General features: G+C 47.3%; 2 protein-coding genes across 7 annotated transcripts; both read right to left on the bottom strand.

The window, feature by feature from the left end:
* Positions 1–1,960: 1,960 nt before the first annotated feature.
* Positions 1,961–13,459, bottom strand: NAGPA (N-acetylglucosamine-1-phosphodiester alpha-N-acetylglucosaminidase). 4 transcript variants are annotated; one of them, XR_016471754.1, is made up of 12 exons: positions 13,338–13,459; positions 12,734–13,219; positions 9,277–9,416; positions 8,651–8,759; positions 8,191–8,319; positions 7,229–7,437; positions 6,914–6,961; positions 6,357–6,485; positions 5,081–5,212; positions 4,815–4,875; positions 3,720–4,315; positions 1,961–3,334 (listed from the first exon to the last, which is right to left on the bottom strand). XR_016471754.1 is itself a non-coding variant. In XM_090151732.1 (12 exons), the coding sequence occupies exons 1-11, from the start codon at positions 13,442–13,444 to the stop codon at positions 4,093–4,095; spliced, it is 1,773 nt and encodes a 590-aa protein (XP_090007858.1). In that variant the 5' UTR covers positions 13,445–13,459; the 3' UTR covers positions 1,961–3,929; positions 4,068–4,092. The 4 variants fall into 4 exon arrangements, 3 of the variants coding, with proteins under 3 accessions (XP_090007858.1, XP_090007859.1, XP_090007857.1); XM_090151732.1 differs by having other exon boundaries at positions 1,961–3,929; positions 4,068–4,315; XM_090151733.1 differs by having other exon boundaries at positions 4,068–4,315.
* Positions 13,460–13,544: 85 nt separating this feature from the next.
* Positions 13,545–20,393, bottom strand: C16H16orf89 (chromosome 16 C16orf89 homolog). Of its 3 annotated transcripts, none has more exons than XM_090151736.1 (9): positions 19,275–20,393; positions 18,909–19,036; positions 17,704–17,853; positions 17,121–17,271; positions 16,826–16,943; positions 15,994–16,129; positions 15,379–15,483; positions 14,875–14,958; positions 13,545–14,001 (listed from the first exon to the last, which is right to left on the bottom strand). In XM_090151736.1, exons 1-9 carry the CDS (start codon positions 19,442–19,444, stop codon positions 13,928–13,930), a joined length of 1,116 nt encoding a protein of 371 aa, XP_090007862.1. In that variant the 5' UTR covers positions 19,445–20,393; the 3' UTR covers positions 13,545–13,927. The 3 variants fall into 3 exon arrangements, with proteins under 3 accessions (XP_090007862.1, XP_031451223.1, XP_090007861.1); XM_090151735.1 differs by having other exon boundaries at positions 13,933–14,366; positions 19,275–19,444; XM_031595363.2 differs by having other exon boundaries at positions 18,909–20,390.
* Between the last annotated feature and the right edge of the window lie 131 nt (positions 20,394–20,524).

Here is a 20,524-nt window from a genome sequence, read left to right as displayed (position 1 = left end):
CGTGCAGGTGAGGAGAAGGTGCACACAGAGTGATTCCTTCTAACCCTGTTTCTTTAACCAGTGGTTTTGAAGCACAAAGATGAAAAGAGCCCCAATAATTGGAGCAAAAGAAGATGATGTGCTTATGTGAGTTGCTTGGTGGTTTTAGTATCCTTTTTTTTTTTTTTAAGGAACAGAGCCAAGGAAATGACTCCCCCAGCTTACATCACTGTGTGAGCGTGGATCAGGTAACCCAGTTCTGCAGCTCCTGGGACAGTTCTGATGTCCAGGAGTTCCCCAGCTGCTCTGCACAACTTTTACCATTTCTCCCAAATGAATTCAGCTTCTGTGTCTGGGATTTCAGCATCTGACACAGAGGGAAAAGCACTGCCTTTGCTCTGGAGAATCAGGAGTCCTGGAATTAAACGTGCACGTGTGTATCCTGAATGTGAAACCCTGCCATTAGTTCAGATGCTAGTAACACAAATTCAAACTGATTCCTAAAGCATGGTGAGCAAACCCAGCCCTTCCCTCTCTGTGATGTTTCAGGATTTCAGCTCTTTATGGCTGGTTGGTCTCATCCCACAGTAGGAACATCCCTGTTTTCCCTGGCTGTGGCAGGGCAGTTGGAGATTCATGATCCTTGAGGTCCCTTCCAACCCGGGCCATTCTGTGATTTCTAGATTTCATTAACTTGCTCTGGTTGAGAATCTTCTCCGTTATGCTGGATTCATTTATTTTTAAAATGGGGCACGTGCTGCTCTCCTCCCACCTGTAAAAGCTTCGGGTGCTTGGCTCCAGCCAGGGGAGGTCCCTGATGAGCTGGGCAGAGGTGGAGGGCTGTTCCTGCATTGCTGCTTCCTGAGCTGAGATTGCAGCTCAGTTGAGACAGAGTGCTGGATTCTGTTCCCAGTGGCTCCTTGCAGATCCTACAAGCCAGAACCCAGGGAGGGAGCTGGTGATGCAGCAGGGCCTCGCAGCTGTTTTTCAGTACAGTGGGCTTGGGCTGCATTCAGGCAACCAGCTGGGTGTCTAATTAACTCCTCAGTTAATGAGGGCTTTCTCCTGTTTCAAATATTCCACGTGCAAAACATAATGCCTACCTCAAAGAGCTGTTGCCACGTTTAATGTGTTTGAAGGGAAATGGTACCGTGGGTGATTTGGCACACAGCATTGTGCTGTTGTTTACAACTCTGGCCATACGTGCAACTTTGTTCTTAGCAATCCTTGCAGGTCCACCTCGTCCTGCTGCTCCCTGCTTCTGTCTCAGTGGGACCGAGCATGGATACAGTGCACCAAAGAGGGTGGATGTCACATCATACAGAGCAGCAATACAGTGACTGAGGCACTTGGGTGAAACGTTTCGGGTTAGAAAAGGGCTTTTTTAAATAGCTGTAGACAGAATAAGTTGGCCTTATGAAAGGCCTAAAGGAGACTTTAGTCCAGGGAGATGCAGAAGCAGCACTCTGGGCTTTGTACCACTTTCCACATGCCAAGGGTGAAGCTGAATGCTGGCACACAATGCTCTCTTGGGCACTCAGTGCAGGTCTGTGTTGCTCCTGGGCTCTGTGCACCCTTCCGTTGTGGGGGAGAGTAACCCTGATTGCCCCATCAGTACATGAGGCCACAGATGACTGCAGAATTTCAAGCACAGCCACGTTCACTTCATTGTAAGGTTGGCCAGTTTGTTTTTTCAGTAATCAGAGGCAGGGGTGCAAAATATCACAGCTTTAAGACAAATTTACAACCCTTGATTTAACTAAATAGCTGAAATACTGTTGAGTTTTCTATTCTTTGGTCAGCTCTTTGTTCTATCAGCTCTGGGCAGCAGTGCCAGCACTTCTGTATTACCTGAAGTGCTCCCACTGGGAGTCAAATCAAGCAAGAAGCTGAGCTGTTCGATCCCAAGGCCTCACACTGACATGTGTCTGTCAGATTCCTGCATGCTATTGGCTTTAACATGTCTCCAGCTTGTTTGCAATGGTGATTCTTATGCGTAATTATTTCTCTTCTGGAAGGCTAAATTGGCACTGTGTGACACGCGTTGGCTTTTAATGACATCAATGTCCACTTCCAAGCTATCAGCTACATATAAATTAAATGGGCATTATTATGATTAATTTTTAGAAAGTAGTGTTACTTTCTGTCCCTCGCAGCTGTCTGGTTTTATACTTTGGGGTCCTGATTTCTCTCAGCCAAAAAAAAAAAAGGGAGGAAAATAAAAGAACCAAGGAGCTATTCTTGAAGAGCACAGCAGCAAAAGGCCTGCTGCTCCATACCGTGTTACTTGACAACAAATCTGATGCTAAAAATGTAGTTACAGTATTTGTAAAATTAAAGAAAAAAATACAGTATTTGTAAAAGCTGTACATTTCTGTATGTCGGGAATAAAAAAAGAAACCTCTCTGAAGTACGTCTGATCGTTGATGAAACTCAATTCTTCCCATCTGTGACAAATCCTGAATATTTCAGCACATGTGCTGCTCTGTTTGGGTATCCGCAGTAACTGACATTGCTTTGCTTGTATCCAGTTGCTTTTACCATTTAAATAACTGAAAAGTCTTTATCTTTTCCTGTAGGACCAGCACTTGCTGTTTTTTTCTACACCATGATGTAGTTTGGTACGGGCAGCCCTGCAACTGAGACTGTTCTTTAACATGGGAAGGGCTCAGTAGGTCTAAATGACCCACTGAGAGCAACTGGGGAAGAATGGTTCCTCCTCTTGCAGCTGAGCATTAACCAGTCCGCTTTCAGGCAGTTATTACTAATTGAGTTTATTCAAGTTTCAAATTGCCACTGTAAGCAATAGAAAAATAGAATCTTCAGTTTACAAGTTGATTTGATGCCAACAGTGGCACAAAAGTTTACATTTCCTTTGCATGAAGAGATTAAAAATAGAGTGCATAAAAACGTTCAGGCTCAGTCTTTCAGGCTTAAAAAAAAAAAAAAAAAAAAAAAAAAGTGCAGCATTAAAGTAGCATATTAAAGGCTAGTTTCTCCTCACAGGGAAGCAAAATCAGAAACTTTTTTTTTTTATATACACTGTGCAAGTATGTGTTCCAGTAAAACATCCAGTTTCCAGCTGAGATGTTCAGGATGTTGGGCTGCCTGAAATAGTGAGCACAGCCCCAGCTCCCTCATGGCTGCCACCCCCATAATGGAAAGGCAGTTCCAGCAGCAGGAAGCAGAAAGGGCTGCAGGGACCCTGTGCAGCTGAGGGAGGGCAGCCTGGTGCTGGGAAGACTGAGCAGGCTGCGGTGTGGTGAGCCCAATCTGGGGCTCAGTCAGGTCCTGCTGCCTCCTCCATTCATTCCCCAGCTGGCTCAGTGCTGCAGTACCTCTGGCTGAGCTGCTCCTGGGAGGTAGGAGAGAAGACAAAGCTGAGGTGTGTGCACCAGTCAGACTTTTCCTGTTGCTGTGCTGTTAGAATTGACTAAAAAGATAGTGCTTATGAAGCACCTGTTAGACCAGTCCTGGGACTGAGAACGTTGACTGCAATCACCATAAAGTTTGGAGGGGGGCAGGAGGAAGAAGGCACAAGAAAGCCACAACCCTCTGTGTCAGCCTCTGAGCCTACTGCTGTGGCATGGAGGAAGAATGTTGTGGCTTCATTGCGTTGCAGCTGTTTTAGCATCTTAAAATCTTACAAAGGAAGTGCAGATAACCATAGATCAGATCATCCTTAAGGCAGCTTCCTTATGCCTATCTTTACGCAAGAGGCAACGTGCAGTTTATCTTACCTCTTCCACATATTTAGCGACTGTACCACTGCGTGTGTGACAAAGGACCTTTCTGAAGTACCCATGGCTCCAATTCTGCTGCAGCTGTGGAACTCCCTCCTACGTGTGTGGAAGCTGGCCCCACGGCTTGCATCCTCTCATGGCAGCTCTCATCTGCTCCAGTCAGAGCAGGTGGGGAGGTGAGGGAAGCCAGCCGTGTCCTCAGCAGGGCTGGGCAAGAAGCGAGGGAATTCTTGAACTAAAATCTCTTGCTGCTGCTCTTGGGTTTGTCAGCAGTTTTATACTCTAGATCTAAAAATTCTCTGTAACAGTCAGTGCTGAATGGCAGTACAGTGCAGAGTGAAATACCTCTTCTCTTTTCCCAGCTGGGACTCTAAAGGAGTGTCTGACTTTGGTCCTGAGCTTCTTCTGCTTCACAGGCAGCAGACGTGAAGGTATGGCTGGCTTCTCCATTCATCTCCCTCAGGGGGTGATAGCGATAATCACCACCTCCGTGTTGCCTCTCTGACCTGGCCTTGAGAAAAAGGCCCACATTTCCCATGGCACTAATTGCGAGAAGCAGAGCCAAGACAAAGGTCACGGAGATCCAGGTTCTTCTATCAGACAAAAGAAAAATCCACATAAGCAACATCTCCTGACCTGCTCTCACATGTTTCAGTGTTGCAAATGTTTTCTCAAGGTTTGTACTTCCTCCTGTGATGACAAGCTTGTGGTTCTGCTCTCAGGTAGGCAAGAAAAGGCTCTGCGAAAGCCTTTGAAAGGCTCCTCTGGCAGCTACAGCTAGTGGATATTTTCTGCTTTACACTCAGTTAGCAAGTGACCAACTGCAGCTGCAGAGAGGCTGCAGCTTCACTAACTGTACAGAAGCTGTGCACTGGTGTCGGGACTGTCCCTGTCCTTTTGTTTTACACACAGTACATCAGTGGAAGAGGAAAAGCAAATGGTATTTAAGTGTAAGTTGCTGCGTGCTAGGCTCAGTGTATAAATAGTCACCAAAGGTGGTTTCAGCTCAGCACTTGTTTTACAATTGGGTTTTAGCAGTTTGCTCCATCACTCTGTGCATGCATACTTGTCTGATTAGTGTTACACACTTACTCTGACAGAGAAAATTTTTCATTGCTCTTTTCCTTATCTGGGGAAGCCAAACACCTCCAAGCTGGAAAACAAAAAAGAATAGAGGGAAGAAAATGAGAGGTTAAAATTCCACGTAACAAAGGTAAGCTTAATGAAGGTAACAGAAACCCATGCCTTGTAACTAAGCAAACAGAACATGTGCCAAAGCTGCTCTTCCAAATACTCAAAACAAAAACAAACACACACACACACAAAAAAAGAAACCACACCACTGTACTGAGCAGTACCTTTGTTGAGCTGGTCCTGTATTGCCAGTTCATAGGTGATGTTACAGCTGCCTGTCTGTGGGTTGCAGGGACACGAGTGTTCACATGCACAGAGCTGCTGGCAGTTGGGCCCATACCTGCCCATGGGACATGCTAGGGAATGGATTACAAAGAAGTCAGCCTTTGTCAAACCTCCACGTGCTCTGAATTCATCCAGTCTACCACCCTGCAGTTCCCCCTGATCCCCAACCCGTCCTCCACGCCTGTTCTGTCAGCTGCACCAGCAGTGTCAGGAGATAGGGATGTGCTCAAGGCATCAGGAGAAGCTCAACCTTTGCATGTGGCTCAGGTGTTCAGTTTGCTTCTGGCCCCACGGCTGTCTCTGGCATTGTTGCTTTCAATGCATTTTCCTCCCTGCCACCTCTGAGCTACCGTCCTACTCTTTGGCTTGTAAGCAAAAGCTGGAGGGGGCCGAGGTGGTGTAATGGCCAATCCCTAGAGGGAAGGAGGTATTTGTGTTTGAAGACAAGTATCCAGACCTCTTTAGCTGTGCTGAATGATCAGATTCCCAGTCCCAAAGCTTCCAGCAGCTTAACAAAGCTGTCTGCCTCCCCCTGCGTTCCCCATCAGCCTGAAAGCACGGAACTCTAAGTTAACTGCCATTATTTTGTTTACTTCAAAGAGGTTTTTGTAAAATTGGGATCAGGCTGAGTGTTCCAATGCTGGGAACAAAGCATCACTGAAGTAACTGCACAGCAGAAGTTCACACCCACACCGTAATTAACTTGTCCTGGTGGCAGAGCAGGCTGTTCAGTCAGATTTGCAGGAGCCTTGAGTACTTCAGGGAAGCTGCAGTTACACAACTGAATGAGTTGCCAGCTCTTTACTGCTGTAAAGAGCACAGCTGCAGTTTCAAGGCTGGAAGCCAGAAGGGCCCTCAGGAGTCTTTGCAGCTGCTGACTTGGCTCACCTGAAGACTGAGCTCCAGGCAGAGCCTTGCCACTGCACCTCCAAGGCAAGGGCATTCAGGTATTCATGTTCTACACTCAGGAGCTTTGGAAAAGCAACACAGCTTTTCTGGGCAGAGACTCAACAGGGATCCATAGCCTTCTAACGATAAAGAGAACCCCTTTTCCTCTCTGCTCTCTCTATTTCATTTTAGCCAACTCAAGTTGGAGGGAAGGCCCTTAAGCTGGAAACCAGCAGCTTACACTCCAGCTGTGAAACTGACCTCACACTTGATTTGCCAATGTGAGGTGGTTCAAACAAGACAAGAAATCCTCTCCCCAGCCCTTACCATGCTCACAGCTTGTGCCATAGTACCCGGCCGGGCAGGAGCAGGCTCCATTCACAGGGTCACACGTACCACCATTCTGGCACTGGCATTTCTGGCTGCAAGCATTCCCGTAGAAACCGCTCACACAAGCTGTAGGTGAGCAGAAATCTCATCAGGCCTCACTGCAGTCATAAGCAGCCTCACCCCATGCTTATAGCCCAGAGCATTCCCTGGCCTGGGATGTTGATGTCTGCTCAGGAAAGCAGGTGAGTCTGGGTCTCAACCAAGGAGCAGCAGGTCTCACCCAGGGAGCAGATGAAAGGAAATAGGTAGTTTGCAAAGGGCTTAAATGAAAATGTTTCATACCAACCCTATTGTAAATTCTCAGGCTGCAGTTAAACTCACACTGACAAAGGAGAGCACACTGCAGCCTCCCCCTCTCCCCCCGCTGCTCCCTCTTGGAAAAGGCTCTTAGAGGAACCTCCCCATCACTGCAGGCAGCCAGCCCACAATGAAGGGGTTCAGATTATCCCCTTGTTGTCTGTGAAAAATCAGAGTGGAGTAGAAATCAGCATTACCTTCACTGCAGTTGCTGCCAACCCAGCCAGCCTCACACAGGCATCCAGCTGTGTAAAAACAAACAGGCATTAACAACAATAACACAGGTTTAGAAATAGCAGGAACTCAAGATTAGGAGCCTTGAGATCAGGCTGCTTCTGCCAGGGAACCATCAGAAGTGGAGTCCTGAACTCACCGAGTTTAGGCACAAACACCCACCCACGACAGCTGCCAAACAGGGCAGCTCCCAGCACACCTCCCACTGCTCAGATTTTGAGAGATTAACTCAGGGTCAGCTATTGGTACCCGCCGAGCTGTGTGCAGCAGGGACTCACAGGCGGTGCAGGTACCATGCAGGCTGCAGTTGGAAGGGCCACAGTCCAACGTGTCACAGGCTGGGCCTCTCCAGAAGTCCCCAGCACAGTGGCACTGGCCCTGCACGCAGTCCCCGTGGCCGCTGCAGTCTGCAGGCTCACAGGCAGGCTCGTGGACACACACAATGGTTGAGATGCTCCGAGGGCATCGCCACATGTTGTCAAAGGAGCTGGGAATAGAAGATGGGTCCCGTGAGGTGTGCGAGCACTGTGCTGCTTCCAGCCCTATGTGAAACAGGTTATACAACCACAGATACTCATCCTGATTCTCACTGGCAAAGGAGAATTTCAATAATATAAAATTAGATTTGAGTCAGTGTCAGGAGTTCAGTATTAACTCCTACTGGACAGGAGTCATAAATACAGGATTAAAAGTAACATGCAAGCAAAATGCCTCTTTAAGCAGTCTTAGCTTTCCTAACTTCGGTGTTCAATATGCCTTTATTTGAATGGTATTTGCTTTGATGAAGTGACATCACTGCAGTAACAGTAACACTTGGCTTTCAATGGCCAGACTGCAAATAGGACTTTCTCTCATTTCTTGTTTATAATCAGAAACAGCCAAAAACCTAAATCTAATGCATGCTATTCTTTAGGTACCCTGCATGAGGCAGGACAGGGTCTCCAAGTCAGTGCTTCTCTTCCATAACAACTATCTGTTTACAGATCTCTGCTAATCAGGGTGAACGTGTAACTCTGAACCTCACAGTGGAAGAGCTGCTTTCATACCCCATTCCCACATGTCCCTGATTATTAAGTGGAAAAAGTAGGTGGTCACTAAATTACTTTAGACTCTCTCTCTGAAAATCTTGACACTTGCCTTTACACTGTGAATTCTCAGCAATGCCAATGGAGTCCCCTGCAGTGGCACTGAGCTCTGCACACTAACAGGAGCTGTGCAGTGACCATGCAGCAGCACCTACCAGTGCTCTGAAGGGTAACTTGCGAGGGTCCCGTTCAGGACCAGCGTTGCCGACCCTCCACCATCCAGGTTGATTGCATTGATGATTCCCTGCTGTTTCAGAAACTCAGCCATTTCCCAGAGGTTGATCCTGCAAAAGCAAATGGTTCTTCACTGATCATTCATGCTATTGAATAATGCTGCTGTGCTAGAAATTGGGTCGCTTTCTGGAGCAGAAGAGGAGCAGCTCTCCCATCCCAGATACGCTGACCCTCTACCTGAAGGCTGCCATAGCATCCTGTGGCTCTGCCTCTCTATTACCACAAATTGTCAAGCAGTGCCTTTAGTTGAGCTCTTGAGCTCTGCACATCTCTGCCTTATAACTCATTACTGGAAGTTGCAGAATCCCTCCAGCTCTGGTGACAGAATTTAAGGACTGGACTTGCACCTTCACTGGGGGGTTACCACAATCTTGGCCTTACCCTCTAGATTCGGTCTGTCCATCCACATGAACCAAGACCAGCTGCCCCTGACTGTCATGTCCAACTGCAGTCCTGGCTGATATCACATTGATGAACTTCTCAAAGGTTCCTGTGCAGGAGAGGAAATAATTCACACAGCAGCTGGGTGACAGAATTGGCTGTTCAGACACAACTGCCTGCAAAACAGCTCCCAGCAAGGAGCTCACTAAACTGAGACACAATGAGAACAGAGCCCAGGTTCTTCTTCTTCATCCAAGACACCTAGGAATCACATCTGCAGAAGGAACTTGACTCCTGTCAAGTTTCTATCTGGCACCGGACAAAGAAAGGGGGTTCAGAAGCCCTCAGTTTTAAACTCCTACAGGAGGTATCACCTGCCTTGTTTCTCCAGACAACAACCATGTTGTACAACCACTTGTACAGTTCTTAGCAAATTCTCTTCAACACTGAGCAGATGAGCACAGCCTCACCATGTAGACGGTCTATTTCCAGTAGTACACTTGCTGCAGGCTTAAGGTAAAGCAGCACAGAAGAAATCTGGACCTCTTAAGTGAGTAGCAACTAGACAACAATTTCCAAAGCTCCCCTCACCTTCCAACAGCCTTGTGAAGCTTTACAATATTTACCTGTGGTTTGAGTTTCATCACACTCAGCAATTTGACTCTGATTGATGTACACTTCTCCGTCTCTCAGGAGCCAAACCACCCCGCTCACGAGCTGCACAAAAGGGTTTGCTTGATCCAAGACATCCTCCTCAGACAGGTAACTAGGAACAAGAGAGCAGGAGGGGTTATCCATAGTCACAACAGTGTCATGAAAAAGCCTCTTCTGCTGCTAGCAGGCTCCAGAGGCAGGGAGAAGGGAAAGAGGCTGGTGAACGAATGCCAGTTATATCCAAAACTAGAGGCCAAGCAGTGCAAAGCATCCCTTCAGCACCCAGAGTGGACCCTCTTCTCCCCTGCACCAAACAACTCCTGCCAACAATGCGGCCTGTGAACCTGAGCCAGGATAAGGGCAGAAAGCATCTGGCAGATCATGAGGGCCGAACCATTCCCAAATACTCAGGGATCTGGGGAAGTATCTTTAACACCTCAGCATCTGTCAGCTTCCACTCTGCAGAGCAATGGCACTAAACAGCCTTTGAGGGGGTTTTCAGCAACAGCAACCAGTCTGCCTGCAGCTGCTCTGAGGGATGCTACCTGCTCCCTCCATCAGGGATAGCTGCCTCTCCTCTTCCAGACAGCAAAAGCTTCCCCTGGCAGGCAGCAGGAAGGACTGTTCAGCTACCATTTCCATGATTAGGCACTGTGTGTCATGGTGGGATGCTTCCTAAGGGATATTCTCTCAAAAATGAGGGTGCTGATCTGGTTCATCAAAACTTGCTGCTAGTTGATGTCTGCAACACACAGAAGACAGCAGCAAAGGTTGGATCTGAACAGCTGTACTCTCGCTGTAAGATCTGCCAGTGTTTTTTTGTTTAATGCCAATTGCTTTACATGCTCCAAACACGTCTTGTGGGAGCTGGATGCTTACCTGATCGTTTTTTAGTGTGTAATTGTAGCTGAAGAAAGCATCCTTGTTTGAAGAAAAGCATAACTGAAAATACCTGAATGGAAATGCAGAAAGAAATCCCTTTTAACGATGGGATGTGAGCCCAGAATGACCACAGCTGAAAATTGATCAAACTGCACACCACTTTGCAGCAAACCTTGCTGGATCTGATGGCACATGGAAGTAGGCCAGCAGAGCAATGAAGGCAGCCAACAGAAGCAGCAGCTTGTAAATCAGTTTCCAGACTGCTTCTCAGTCTTCTGGGAACCACCACAGACCCCTAGGAACTCTTCTGGGACCTTTAGTGTACCTGCTGCTGCTGGGGAAGGATAGCTGCCAGGGGTTGTACTTCTGGCAAGTGCTAAAGTCCTTCTGTCAGCTCTTTCTGATCAAAGGGAGCTCTGAGCTTTTGCCTCCTAATTAGGGAGTGTCACACACCCTTTCAGCTGGTACCAGAAGAGATCTATATAGCTGCAGGGCAGAGACCACAGCTCTCAGGAGCCAGCAGATGCTGCAGCTTGTGCAGAGAGCAGCTGGAAACTACGCAGTGAGACAAGGTGACACCACAGGGTGTAGCATCCAACACAGCTGATACCCAGGTGCAGTCTGAGCTGCAGAAGGAGAATGCAATGCTCCAGTCTCAGGCTGCAGGCTCTCACTCAAGCTGGGGCTAAAGGAAGTGGTGTCCTGCTATGTCCTGGTTGAAAAACTCTGCTGGCAGGGCAAGTTGCTACATGGGGACATCAGTGCACTGCACAGCTGCTGGGATGATGAAAATGAGATGGACAGATAATAACCTGCAGAAAGAGAAGCCTCAAACACAGAGTACCCACAAGCAGCACCCAGAATCTGCTCACTGGGGTGACAAACCCTGTGATGATGAAAGCTGGAAGGCTCTCAGCTCTGGCAGTAAGAGGGAGTTCTTCCTGCACCCCCAGATGTGTGCCTACAAAGCAAGATTAGTGCTGTATGGGAACTGCTGAATCACGGCCTGAACCTCTGATTGATCACCTGAGGCAAGCAATGTGTCAGCCCTGGGAGCACAGGTGCAGGCAATTCACCTGTGCTGGTGGAAGGGGTGGAGCCTGGCTGCATCTCTCCTAGACCCAATTTAAGAGCTGACTACCAGTGGGGAAGGATCTCTTCTGGAGATTCCTACTTTTGGAGTTTTCTAGTGAGCTCAGGACAAGGGTAAGCCTAATCTTTTTGGTGTGATAACCTGCTTAGCCAAACTCTTCTATATTTCTTAACTATAACACCTGTATATTCATTGATTATACAAGTGCCCTACAGCAGGCAAGGGGTTGGGATTCCTGTGAAACCAAGTGCCAGCCAAACATGACCCACAGCAGCACCAGAGGTAAGTGAGTGATAGTGGGAGGCTGTCAGCCTTTCTAGAGAGGTCTGTAGGGGGCTCAGACTTGGGATGCTTAGGGAGACTGCTGAGGCTTCTCCAGCCCTTAGACCACTGCTGCCTACTGCTCTGCTGTGTGGGCACTAACAACGCTGCTGGGGATGCTGTGAGTGCATCAAGAGCATGGCTCAGAGGTTGCATTGGGATAGTGGTCATGTGATTAAAAAAAAAAAAACATGCATAAAGAGAGATCACAAAAATCTTGGAGTGTGTTAGCTTTGTGAGAGACCTCCTAACATCCAAACTTGTGCAACTCTGTGGTGACTGGTCTCTACAACTTTCTGAAAGCAGGTTGTAGTGAGGTGGGATTTGGGCTCTTCTGCTGTATAACCAGTGATAGAATGAGAGGTAATGGCCTTGAGTTGCACAGGAGGAAGAGGTTCAGGTTGGTTATTTAGAAAAATTTCTCTGAAAGAGAAGTCAGATTCTGGAACAGGTTGCCCAGAGAGGTGATTGAGTCACTGTCCCTGGAGGTTTTTGTTAGCTGTTGTACTGAGGGACACTGTTTAGTGGGGAAATAGGGTAATAGGTAGACTGTTGGACTGGATGATCTTAGAGGTCTTTTCTAATCCTGATGACTCTATAATTCTGTTACTCAGTCTGGAGAAGATGAGGCTCAGGGGAGACCTTATCACTCTCTACAACTCCTGAAAGGATGCTGTGGTGAGGTGGGGGTCGGCCTCTGCTCCCAGGTAACAGCAAGAAGATGAGAGAGAATGGTCTCAAGCTGCATCAGGAGAGGTTCAGGTAGGTTAGTAAGAAAAACTTCTTCTCAGAAGGTGAGGCATTGGCACAGGCTGCCCAAGGAGGTGGTGCAATCATCATCTCTGAAGGTGTTCTGTGCAGATGAAGAACTGTAGAGATGTGGCACTGCAGGATGTGGTCAGTGGGCACTGTGGGATGGCTTGGGGTTGGACCTCACAATCTCAGAGGTTTTTTCAAACCTTAAAAACTCCATAAATGAACGCATCATTTGTGTGCGAGATGGGCTTACTGCACAGCGGGTAATGAATCCACCTTCAGGCAAGTAGGGGGCTACACCTGAGCAGTGCTGTTTGCCTGCCTGACCCCCGGAAGCCTGTAGGAGATTCCTGCAAACCCAACCCCCCCATCCTTACCCGAACACCATGCTGCCATCCCTGCGGATGCCGAACTGGGCGTTCTGCAGGCCGTGGGCGTTTTGCACCAGCCTGCCGTCGCTCACCACGTTCCCCAGGCACTTCCCGCTGCTCATGTCGAAGTAACCGCCGTTCTGAGCCACCAGGCACCGGCCCAGCCGTGCCGTCTCCTCCACGGTGACCCTGCGCTGCTCCCCGCAGCCCCCGGCACCGCCGGGCTCCAGCACCGACAACGTCCTCAGCGGGTTCCTCACGAAGGTGAAGTGGCCGTAAACGGCCCGGCGCTGCTCCTTGGCCGAGGGGATGTAGGAAACGAAGGTCCGGGTAGTGGCCGCGGGCAGCGCCGTGCTGTTGTCGCCGGGCCAGGCCTCGTGCGTCACGTTACCGTGCCGGACGGGCTGGCAGGCCCTGACGTGGCGGTGGCCGTGCCGCGGTCCGTGCTGCCCGGGCGGGTAGGGCTGCAGCAGCCGCAGGCCGGAGGCGGCCCTGTAAGACAGCAGCGCGCGGTCACGGAGCGCTGTCACCGCCGGAACGAGGCCTCGCTTCCCCCTTCTACCGCCGAAACCCCGACCGAGGGAGACCGGGCCCCACGGGAGCCACTCACCCGGCGTCGCCCGCCGCCTGCAGCCAGCCCAGCGCCGCCAGAGCCGCCGCCACAGCCAGGGCCCTCCGCCGCCGGTCCGCGGCCCCAGCCGACATGGAGGCCGCCATCTTGGCGGGAGCACGCCGCTATCGCGCCCCCTGGCGGCGGGAGGTCGCGCAGCCCTCCGTGCGGGTGCAGCCCGCCGTCTTGGCGGAGCACGCCGCTATTGCGCCCCCTGGCGGCAGGAGGTCGTGTAGCCCTCCGTGCAAGAGCGGCCCGCCGTCTTGGCGGAGCACGCCGCTATTGCGCCCCCTGGCGGCGGGAGGTCGCGCAGCCCTTCGTTCCGAGCGCAGCGCTCAGCCGGCGGGGTGCAGAGCTGCTGAGTTTTAACCATAAGGAGCGGCGGAGTACCACGCTGCGAGACAATCAGTAGGTAAGCACGGGAAAACTCGTGGTGTGAGACAGAGGAGGTTTAGTCGGTTGAGCAGAACTTGCACACACATACATGCAAAGCAAATGAAGGTGATTCTGCTGTCTCCCATCGGCTGGGGGATGTTCATCCCGTGTAATGCAGGCAGACGTGGGCAGCGTTCCCTTGCGATGCACTGCTGTCAGCAGCAGTGGTAGTAGAGGAACCCTCCGAGTGATCCTGCTGCTACAGCTGTGTGATGTGAAGAGCATCCGTCTGTGGAGAAAGTCATGACACAAAGCGATGCGGCTTGCCTAGGTGAGGATCTGTACTCCTTTACAAACCATACGCATTGGGCAGGCTGCAGTGAGGATTAGACCAGGAGATCAAACGGTACGACTGAATGGTGAGGCAGGAGGCAGAGATCTGTCTCCAAATTGTCATTTAATAGTACGATTCCTCCCTGTCAAAAGAATATATTTCCCCAAGAGCCTGGGAGCTGCTAGAGAAGATGCAGAGGACAACCACAGAGGTATCAGAGGGCTGGAACTTCTCCACTGTAAAGGCAGGCTGAGGGAGCAGGGCTTGTTCAGCATGGAGAAAAGAAGGCTGCGGGGTGACCTCATTGCAGCCTTCAGGACCTAAAGGGAGCCCACAAACAAGGGGAAATGGTTTGAAGTTGAAGGAGGGAAGATTTAGGTTGGATGTCAGGGGGAAGTTCTTTACAGAGAGAGTGGTGAGGTGCTGGAACAGCTGCCCAGAGAGGCTGTGGATGCCCCGTCCATCCCTGGAGGTGTTCAAGGCCAGGTTGGATGGGGCCCTGGGCAGCCTGGGCTGGTATTAAATGTGGAGGTTGGTGGCTCTGCATGTGGTAAGGGGTTGGAGCTTTATTATCCTCGAGGTCCCTTCCAACCCAAGCCATTTTATGATTAATGTGAACATCTGTGGTGCCTTCTTTCCATTAGGGGGGAAAAAAGGAAGTTGCTTGTACATTTCTAAAAAGAGAAGTTAGAATTACCTGGGGAATAACTGTGCCAATTTACGTTATTGAATAAATTCTGCAAAGCTGTTCAGCAGCAACTAGAACAAAGCTTTCCAAAAAGCACACCTTCATTTAAACATATGCAAAGTACACTTTCTTTTAAATACCTGCAAACATCTTTTCCCTTCTCTTAACTCTCCTGAGCAGCTTCTTTTGGTTTTCTACTCCAGAAGAGCGTTCTAATTCTTTACCTGGAGAGAGAAAAGAAAGAAATACGGGAAGTGGATTGCTGCTCAGTGCTGAGGGCACTTTCATTCCCAGTAAGACTTGTTAACACCTCTGCTTCTGAAGCTTCTGTTCTCTGAAGCAGACACAATGGCCCATTCTTACAGCTGGCCAAACAGATCTCCAGAGAGGAGTGTTACAGGTGGGCTGAGGTTTTGGCATTCTGTATGAGGAGACGTGTTCTTTGTGCTGAAGCCAGTGTAGCATTTATGAAGGATTTTGTCTATGAAAAACACTAATATTTGGTCCTGTTCCAGTGGAAACAGGGAAGCATCCTTTGAATTTTCAGTAATACCTTAGAGAAATGCTGTGATGTAGCTCTTATGTGCATCCTGCACATTTAGACAAGGTATACCACAGCTCCTGCAGGGTACTGCTTTACTCACTGGGCTCTCCGAAGCATCCTTCCTTAGGCATCTGCCAAGTGAGAATCTTCTCCAGCCATCTGAGTTTGTAGAAATCAGAGAAACCAGACATGCCACAGAGCATAACTAAGGGAAACAAGATGCAAAAAAACCCAGCTTTTTAATTTTTTCTTATTGCTTTATATGCTCCCCAGCAAGAAACATGCTCATAAAGCTTACCCAAAATCATGCCACATTAATGCAAAAAATCATTGTTATTAACAGATTTAGGCAAATCAATTCTGGAGTTGGAAATGATGTCCCTTACACTGTAGTCTTTGTACCTACACTAGACCACAAGCTTTATTTAACTAAGCATCTTAAGTTTTAGATTAGCATTTAGCTTGTAAGATTCAAGATAGATACTCGAGGTTGAAGTTTAAAACATTGTATAGCTGATTAACGTAGCAAATCTCTTATTTTTCATTAGGTGATTCATTACTACTGAAGAAATAGCTTAGTTTTCATTATTTTAATATTGGTGGTAGGTGGACTATAGGGCTGGATGAACTTGGAGGTCTTTTCCAACCTTGGTGATTCTATGATTCCACAAGAACATTAACCATGTTCTTGGTTGACTGAGAACAGGCTACGTACTGTTTTCCATGAAAAGGTCTCTAGAAGAAACATTGAATCCATTGTTTTCGATCTCCAAGTTTATTTTCATCATGCTAGCACAGAAAATATTCTTGTAATCCTGGGTCCTTAGGAACAGAAGATCAGAGCATCCTTTCTGGATACAGAAAAAAAAAAAACCTTAAGTTCTTGTTCAGTATTTTTCCCCTCTCCAATCTGGAATAGGGTAGAGGGGATCTAAGAGCTATGAATTGGGATAGATAATCTTACATAGGATTTAAATATTTTGTGAGAAGTCAAATCTTGTTATTTTATAGCAGGATGCATTTTCACAGACCACAGATTCCCCACAATATAACGGGTCTTTGTTAACAAACATTGGATGGATGGAAAAGGATGGATATCCTATCAGTATATGGTAGCTACACAGCAAGCAGGGACCATCTCTGCAGCCTGTTTCAAGACTAACAAAACTTGCTTGGTTATCTACCCATGCTGTTGTCCCAGTAGACACAGATCCTACATGGTGCCTATTATCTTCATCTAACCTAGGTTTAGAGATAGTGTTTGGAGAAACCTGTCTCAGGCTCTCCTCCTTCAGTTCTCTCTTTTCAATGCAACCCTTGCTTTCTCTTTTTATTTTTTTACTTTTACTTTACTTTTTCTTCTTTTTACTTTTTTTCCTTTACTTTTAAGGTGATTTTTAAGATCTTGGGTTTTCTCCCTTGCTGGACACTTGGCAAAACCACAACTCCTGCCCAACTTAAACACCTTCCTAGCATGTTCAAATCCATTGTTATCTGTGTATGATGTTGGCTGTCATAAATCTTTAATAATAAAGTTTGTCACATACCACATCAGCAAATAGGAAGTAGAGGAGCTGATGAGACAAGCAGTAATTTGAGCAAGCTGGTTTTGTCATTGCGTTCCTACAGGCACTTGTGACAATGCAGGAATTGCCGTTCTCTTTCCTGTTGAAGAACAGCAATGTAGATAAAGAGTCTGATACAGGGAGTCCTATTCCCCTTCCTGTACAGGAGAAAGTAACCCTCATTTTCTACTTCTTAGTGTAAATACTGACAGACAGTAGAAAAGTCTCTTAAAACAGTGGCAGTCAGAAAGGATGTGCTGATGCTACTGAAACTTACCATGTTCCTAGCAAATACGTAAAGCATGCATCGCTCATTTTCTCTGTGAAACAGTTGGCAGCATCAAATGAAGAATAGGCCATCAGGGGATCAGTCTGGTTCCATGAATGGGGAATGATCCAAAAATGTGGTCCTAAAATTGGTGCAAATTCTGAAAGCAAATCATACAAGCAAGCCTTTAATTTATGGTATAGTCAAGGGAGATATCAGCTCCTGTCTGATTTCTTATGTCTATACCCAAAGGTACTCTTGCACCTGTGTGGATGTTGCCTTTCTGTGGCCTTCAGAACTAAACATCCCTGCTGAGCATTCTTGTCCTTAGTCCTTTCCCCCAGGCCACCCCAAAAATCAGCAGGTTGATGACTTCCAAGTATTCAGATTTGTGTTGCCGTGCTCTAGATGCTCACTGGCCTTTCTTTTCTAAGCAATCTTAGGATAGATACCAGATTCTAAGCAAGCTGTTTCTTTTCATTAAGTCTAGCATTTGTGCTGTTGTTTCATTGGGTAGAGGCAGTCACTGCAATACAAATACCTTGAGCCAGAGCAAGAACTATATTTTCATTAGCATCAAAGCTATTTTTACCTTTGAAATATTCAGGGTCAGTCTGCGCTAGGGAATGTGTTGCTTTTTCAAGCAGAGAAGACAACTTCTTTATCATGCTTTCAACTTGTGTGTGCTGAGCAAGTAATTCACGTTCCAAGGGCCATTTTTCTAGGGCTCCTTTCAAATAGCCTGCAGAAATACAATCCATTTTGTTATACTACCATAAGGTCTCAGCCCTCTCTTTTTTTTTTTCCTCCTCCTATTTAAAATACGGAATTCTGCAGCCTCCTCCTAGTGACCACTGCCACCACTTCTTAAAATGGGATTTAATGTAGAAGCAAATCAAGTAATCCAGTATTTTAGAACATACTATTTAATTAGATGCAAGATGGCAGATGACCAGTGCTCTTTTTGTGTTTGTTTCTGTGAGTTTGGCAGATTGTTTTCAGCAAGTTTGCAGAGCATTCTGTTAGTCCTCCAACTTCTGTAGTTGGCTGGCTATGCATGTTTGTACTCCAAGCTTATATGAGCAATATCAAGTTACTACCTTTACTGTCTTGTTTATAAAGAACATTTAACTTGAAGAACAGATCTTGACTCCTTCCTGAGGTGACAGAGTAGCCACGTATTCAAGTTACCACCTACTCTCAAGTTCCTCTGGTACACTGGAAGAAATGGATGTGGCTCAGGGAGTGCTAATGTCCCTCTGCCATCTCTGGTGCACCTGTGTTTCAGATAAGGCGGGTGCTGAAGAAGGGGAATGCTGAGAACACAATTGAGCTCTGATCCCAAACTGGGGAAGGGCCCCTGTGATAAGGAAGTGTCAACGCTCAAGGTAGCACAGAGTATACATGAGTTGACTGTGCCTTTTATTAGTCCTACAGTGTGTGTGTCGAGTCAATTTTTATCCATACCTGGTTTGGAATATAATGTCAAGTATTACCCAATAGTTTGAAATAGTCTTTTTACCATTCATTCCATTCCTTCCACTCCAGAGATAAACCAAATGAGTCTCCTTAAAAAACAAGAAGAACTGAGGTGTCTTTCTTCTAAGACATAACTGTGATGCAAAGAACAGCTGGATCACTACTCCTTTGCATTTAAGGAGCTGACTCAAAAACATGATAAAAATTAATCTAGAAACTTATGTGTGTATATATGCTGTGCTACTAGCAGTCAAATCTGCTTAATGTAAAGAGTAAAGAAAGCTGGTATCTCAAAAATGCCATTCTGAGTTACAATACCTTGCAAAACACGAAATCCCAGCACTGCATCTAGATTGATGTCCCGATACCGATTCTCTATGAAGACAGTCACTTTCTCAAGCACAGAGATGATGGAGCTCCTCACATCAGGCTCGGTTTTCAAGAAGCTACCCTTGCAGGCAATGAACAGCAGCAAGAAGAGCAGGTACAGCATTGCTGCTGCACTCAGAGGTTGTCTGACTTCTGAATAAATGCCACTCGCTCCCAGCAGGTCCTGTTCTGTGGGACAGGATGTCTTCCCTTGCCAGTTTAACCACAGGTATGCTGGGGTGGTCACACAGCCTGGCTGCCAGCTCCAGTGCCAGGAAATGTCTCGGGACTTTAAATGTCAGCTAATGCACTCACATGTCAGTCCAACAGAGCAAATCCAGACCTTCCTCCTCAGCTTCAATGCAGTTCTTGTGGCTGCCATCAGAAGGGGGACCTTCTTGCTCACTGAGAGGTGAAAGGCTGTCCATCTGCAATTCAAAGTAGAATGCTGTAAGCTTTGTGGGAATGGAATGTTGTTTCTGCATTTGATATTAAAAAGAGCAATTGGTTTGAAGAAGTAGAACACAATGCATTTGTATTCTGTAACCTATCCTTAGAAATAGTTGATTTAAGAAGTAAAATACTGTCTATGTTAGCGGCATGTTTTAGAAACATTATTACTGAATTATGTGATTAATTCTTTCTTGCAAAACTGTAATAGTTGTTAAATGTTCCAAACAATGCGAGTATAGAGTTAGGGATTAGAAAGCATATTGTAGAGTTGTTCTGTTAGGATAAGAAACTGCCAGCAAAACAAAGACAGATTTAGCAAACATCAAAGAAGTCAGGGCCTCTAACAAGGCCGAACTGTTTCAGTCCGTGAGAAGGTTGGGTGTGAAGGCAGGCACCAGGATACTCCCCTGTCTTTCTCCTGAGGTGCTCTTTGTAGAAAGGACAAGCAGACATCTGCAAAATAATGATCAGGTGTGGAATAAGTTAGTTAATTAACTACAGATTTACGCTTATGCAGCAAAAATTTATGTTTGTCCAGTGTTTCCATGTTTAGTGAAGCGTCGAGAAGATTGTGAACCTGAAGTACTGAGCCAGTGAGGAACCAGGGGAGAAGATCAGCGTCGGGGAATAGGGAATAAAAGAGGTAACTCTGTTTTCTGTGAGCTCTCCTGCTTGCAGGAGGCCCGCCATTGCAATAGCGAATAAAATCTGCTTTATCAGAGATACCGTCCTAGAAAATTATTTGGGTATTTCCTACAGCGTGCACAGTGTTTTTGAGGAAAGTACTGAGAAATCATTTCTTAGAGTGCAAATCATTTCTTAGAGTGCTTTTCCAGCCAGGGATGTGTGCATGTGCTGAGTGCTCAGGTGAGCAGACTGGCACACCTGGGGGACGAAAGGCAAGGGGGGGGTCTGCAGGTTGGAAATGAAGGGCTGTGCTGAGGAAAGGCTTTGCTGTATGTTTCTGCCTGCTCTGAGTCCTGACCAGAAAATACACCGAGTGTGTTTATCCATCCCTGTGGGGTGGTGGTGCACACCGACAGGGCCAGGCGGGGTCCTGAGTTGTGGGTGCTGGCAGGCAGGGACTGGGGAGAACGGGGAGACAAAATCTG

This window comes from Phasianus colchicus, chromosome 16, assembly GCF_987193195.1.
Source record: "Phasianus colchicus chromosome 16, bPhaCol1.hap1.1, whole genome shotgun sequence".
NCBI classification, from domain to species: Eukaryota; Metazoa; Chordata; class Aves; order Galliformes; family Phasianidae; genus Phasianus; species Phasianus colchicus.
The sequence above is the reverse complement of the archived record's forward strand: the minus strand, read 5'-3'. Positions and strand labels throughout refer to the sequence as shown.

Excerpts from the sequence above, each read along its gene's own strand:
- NAGPA (XM_090151731.1), bottom strand. The coding sequence starts at position 13,444 with ATGGCGGCCTCCATGTCGGCTGGGGCCGCGGACCGGCGGCGGAGGGCC. Across the intron at positions 13,220-13,337 it reads CAGGCGGCGGGCGACGCCGG|GGCCGCCTCCGGCCTGCGGC; the intron begins GTGAGTGGCTCC and ends GCTGTCTTACAG. Across the intron at positions 9,417-12,733 it reads GATGGCAGCATGGTGTTCGG|TTACCTGTCTGAGGAGGATG; the intron begins GTAAGGATGGGG and ends TCTTGTTCCTAG.
- C16H16orf89 (XM_090151735.1), bottom strand. The coding sequence starts at position 19,444 with ATGCAGAAACAACATTCCATTCCCACAAAGCTTACAGCATTCTACTTT. Across the intron at positions 16,944-17,120 it reads ACGTATTTGCTAGGAACATG|GAAAGAGAACGGCAATTCCT; the intron begins GTAAGTTTCAGT and ends GTTCTTCAACAG. Across the intron at positions 15,484-15,993 it reads AGACCTTTTCATGGAAAACA|TTATGCTCTGTGGCATGTCT; the intron begins GTACGTAGCCTG and ends TGTTTCCCTTAG.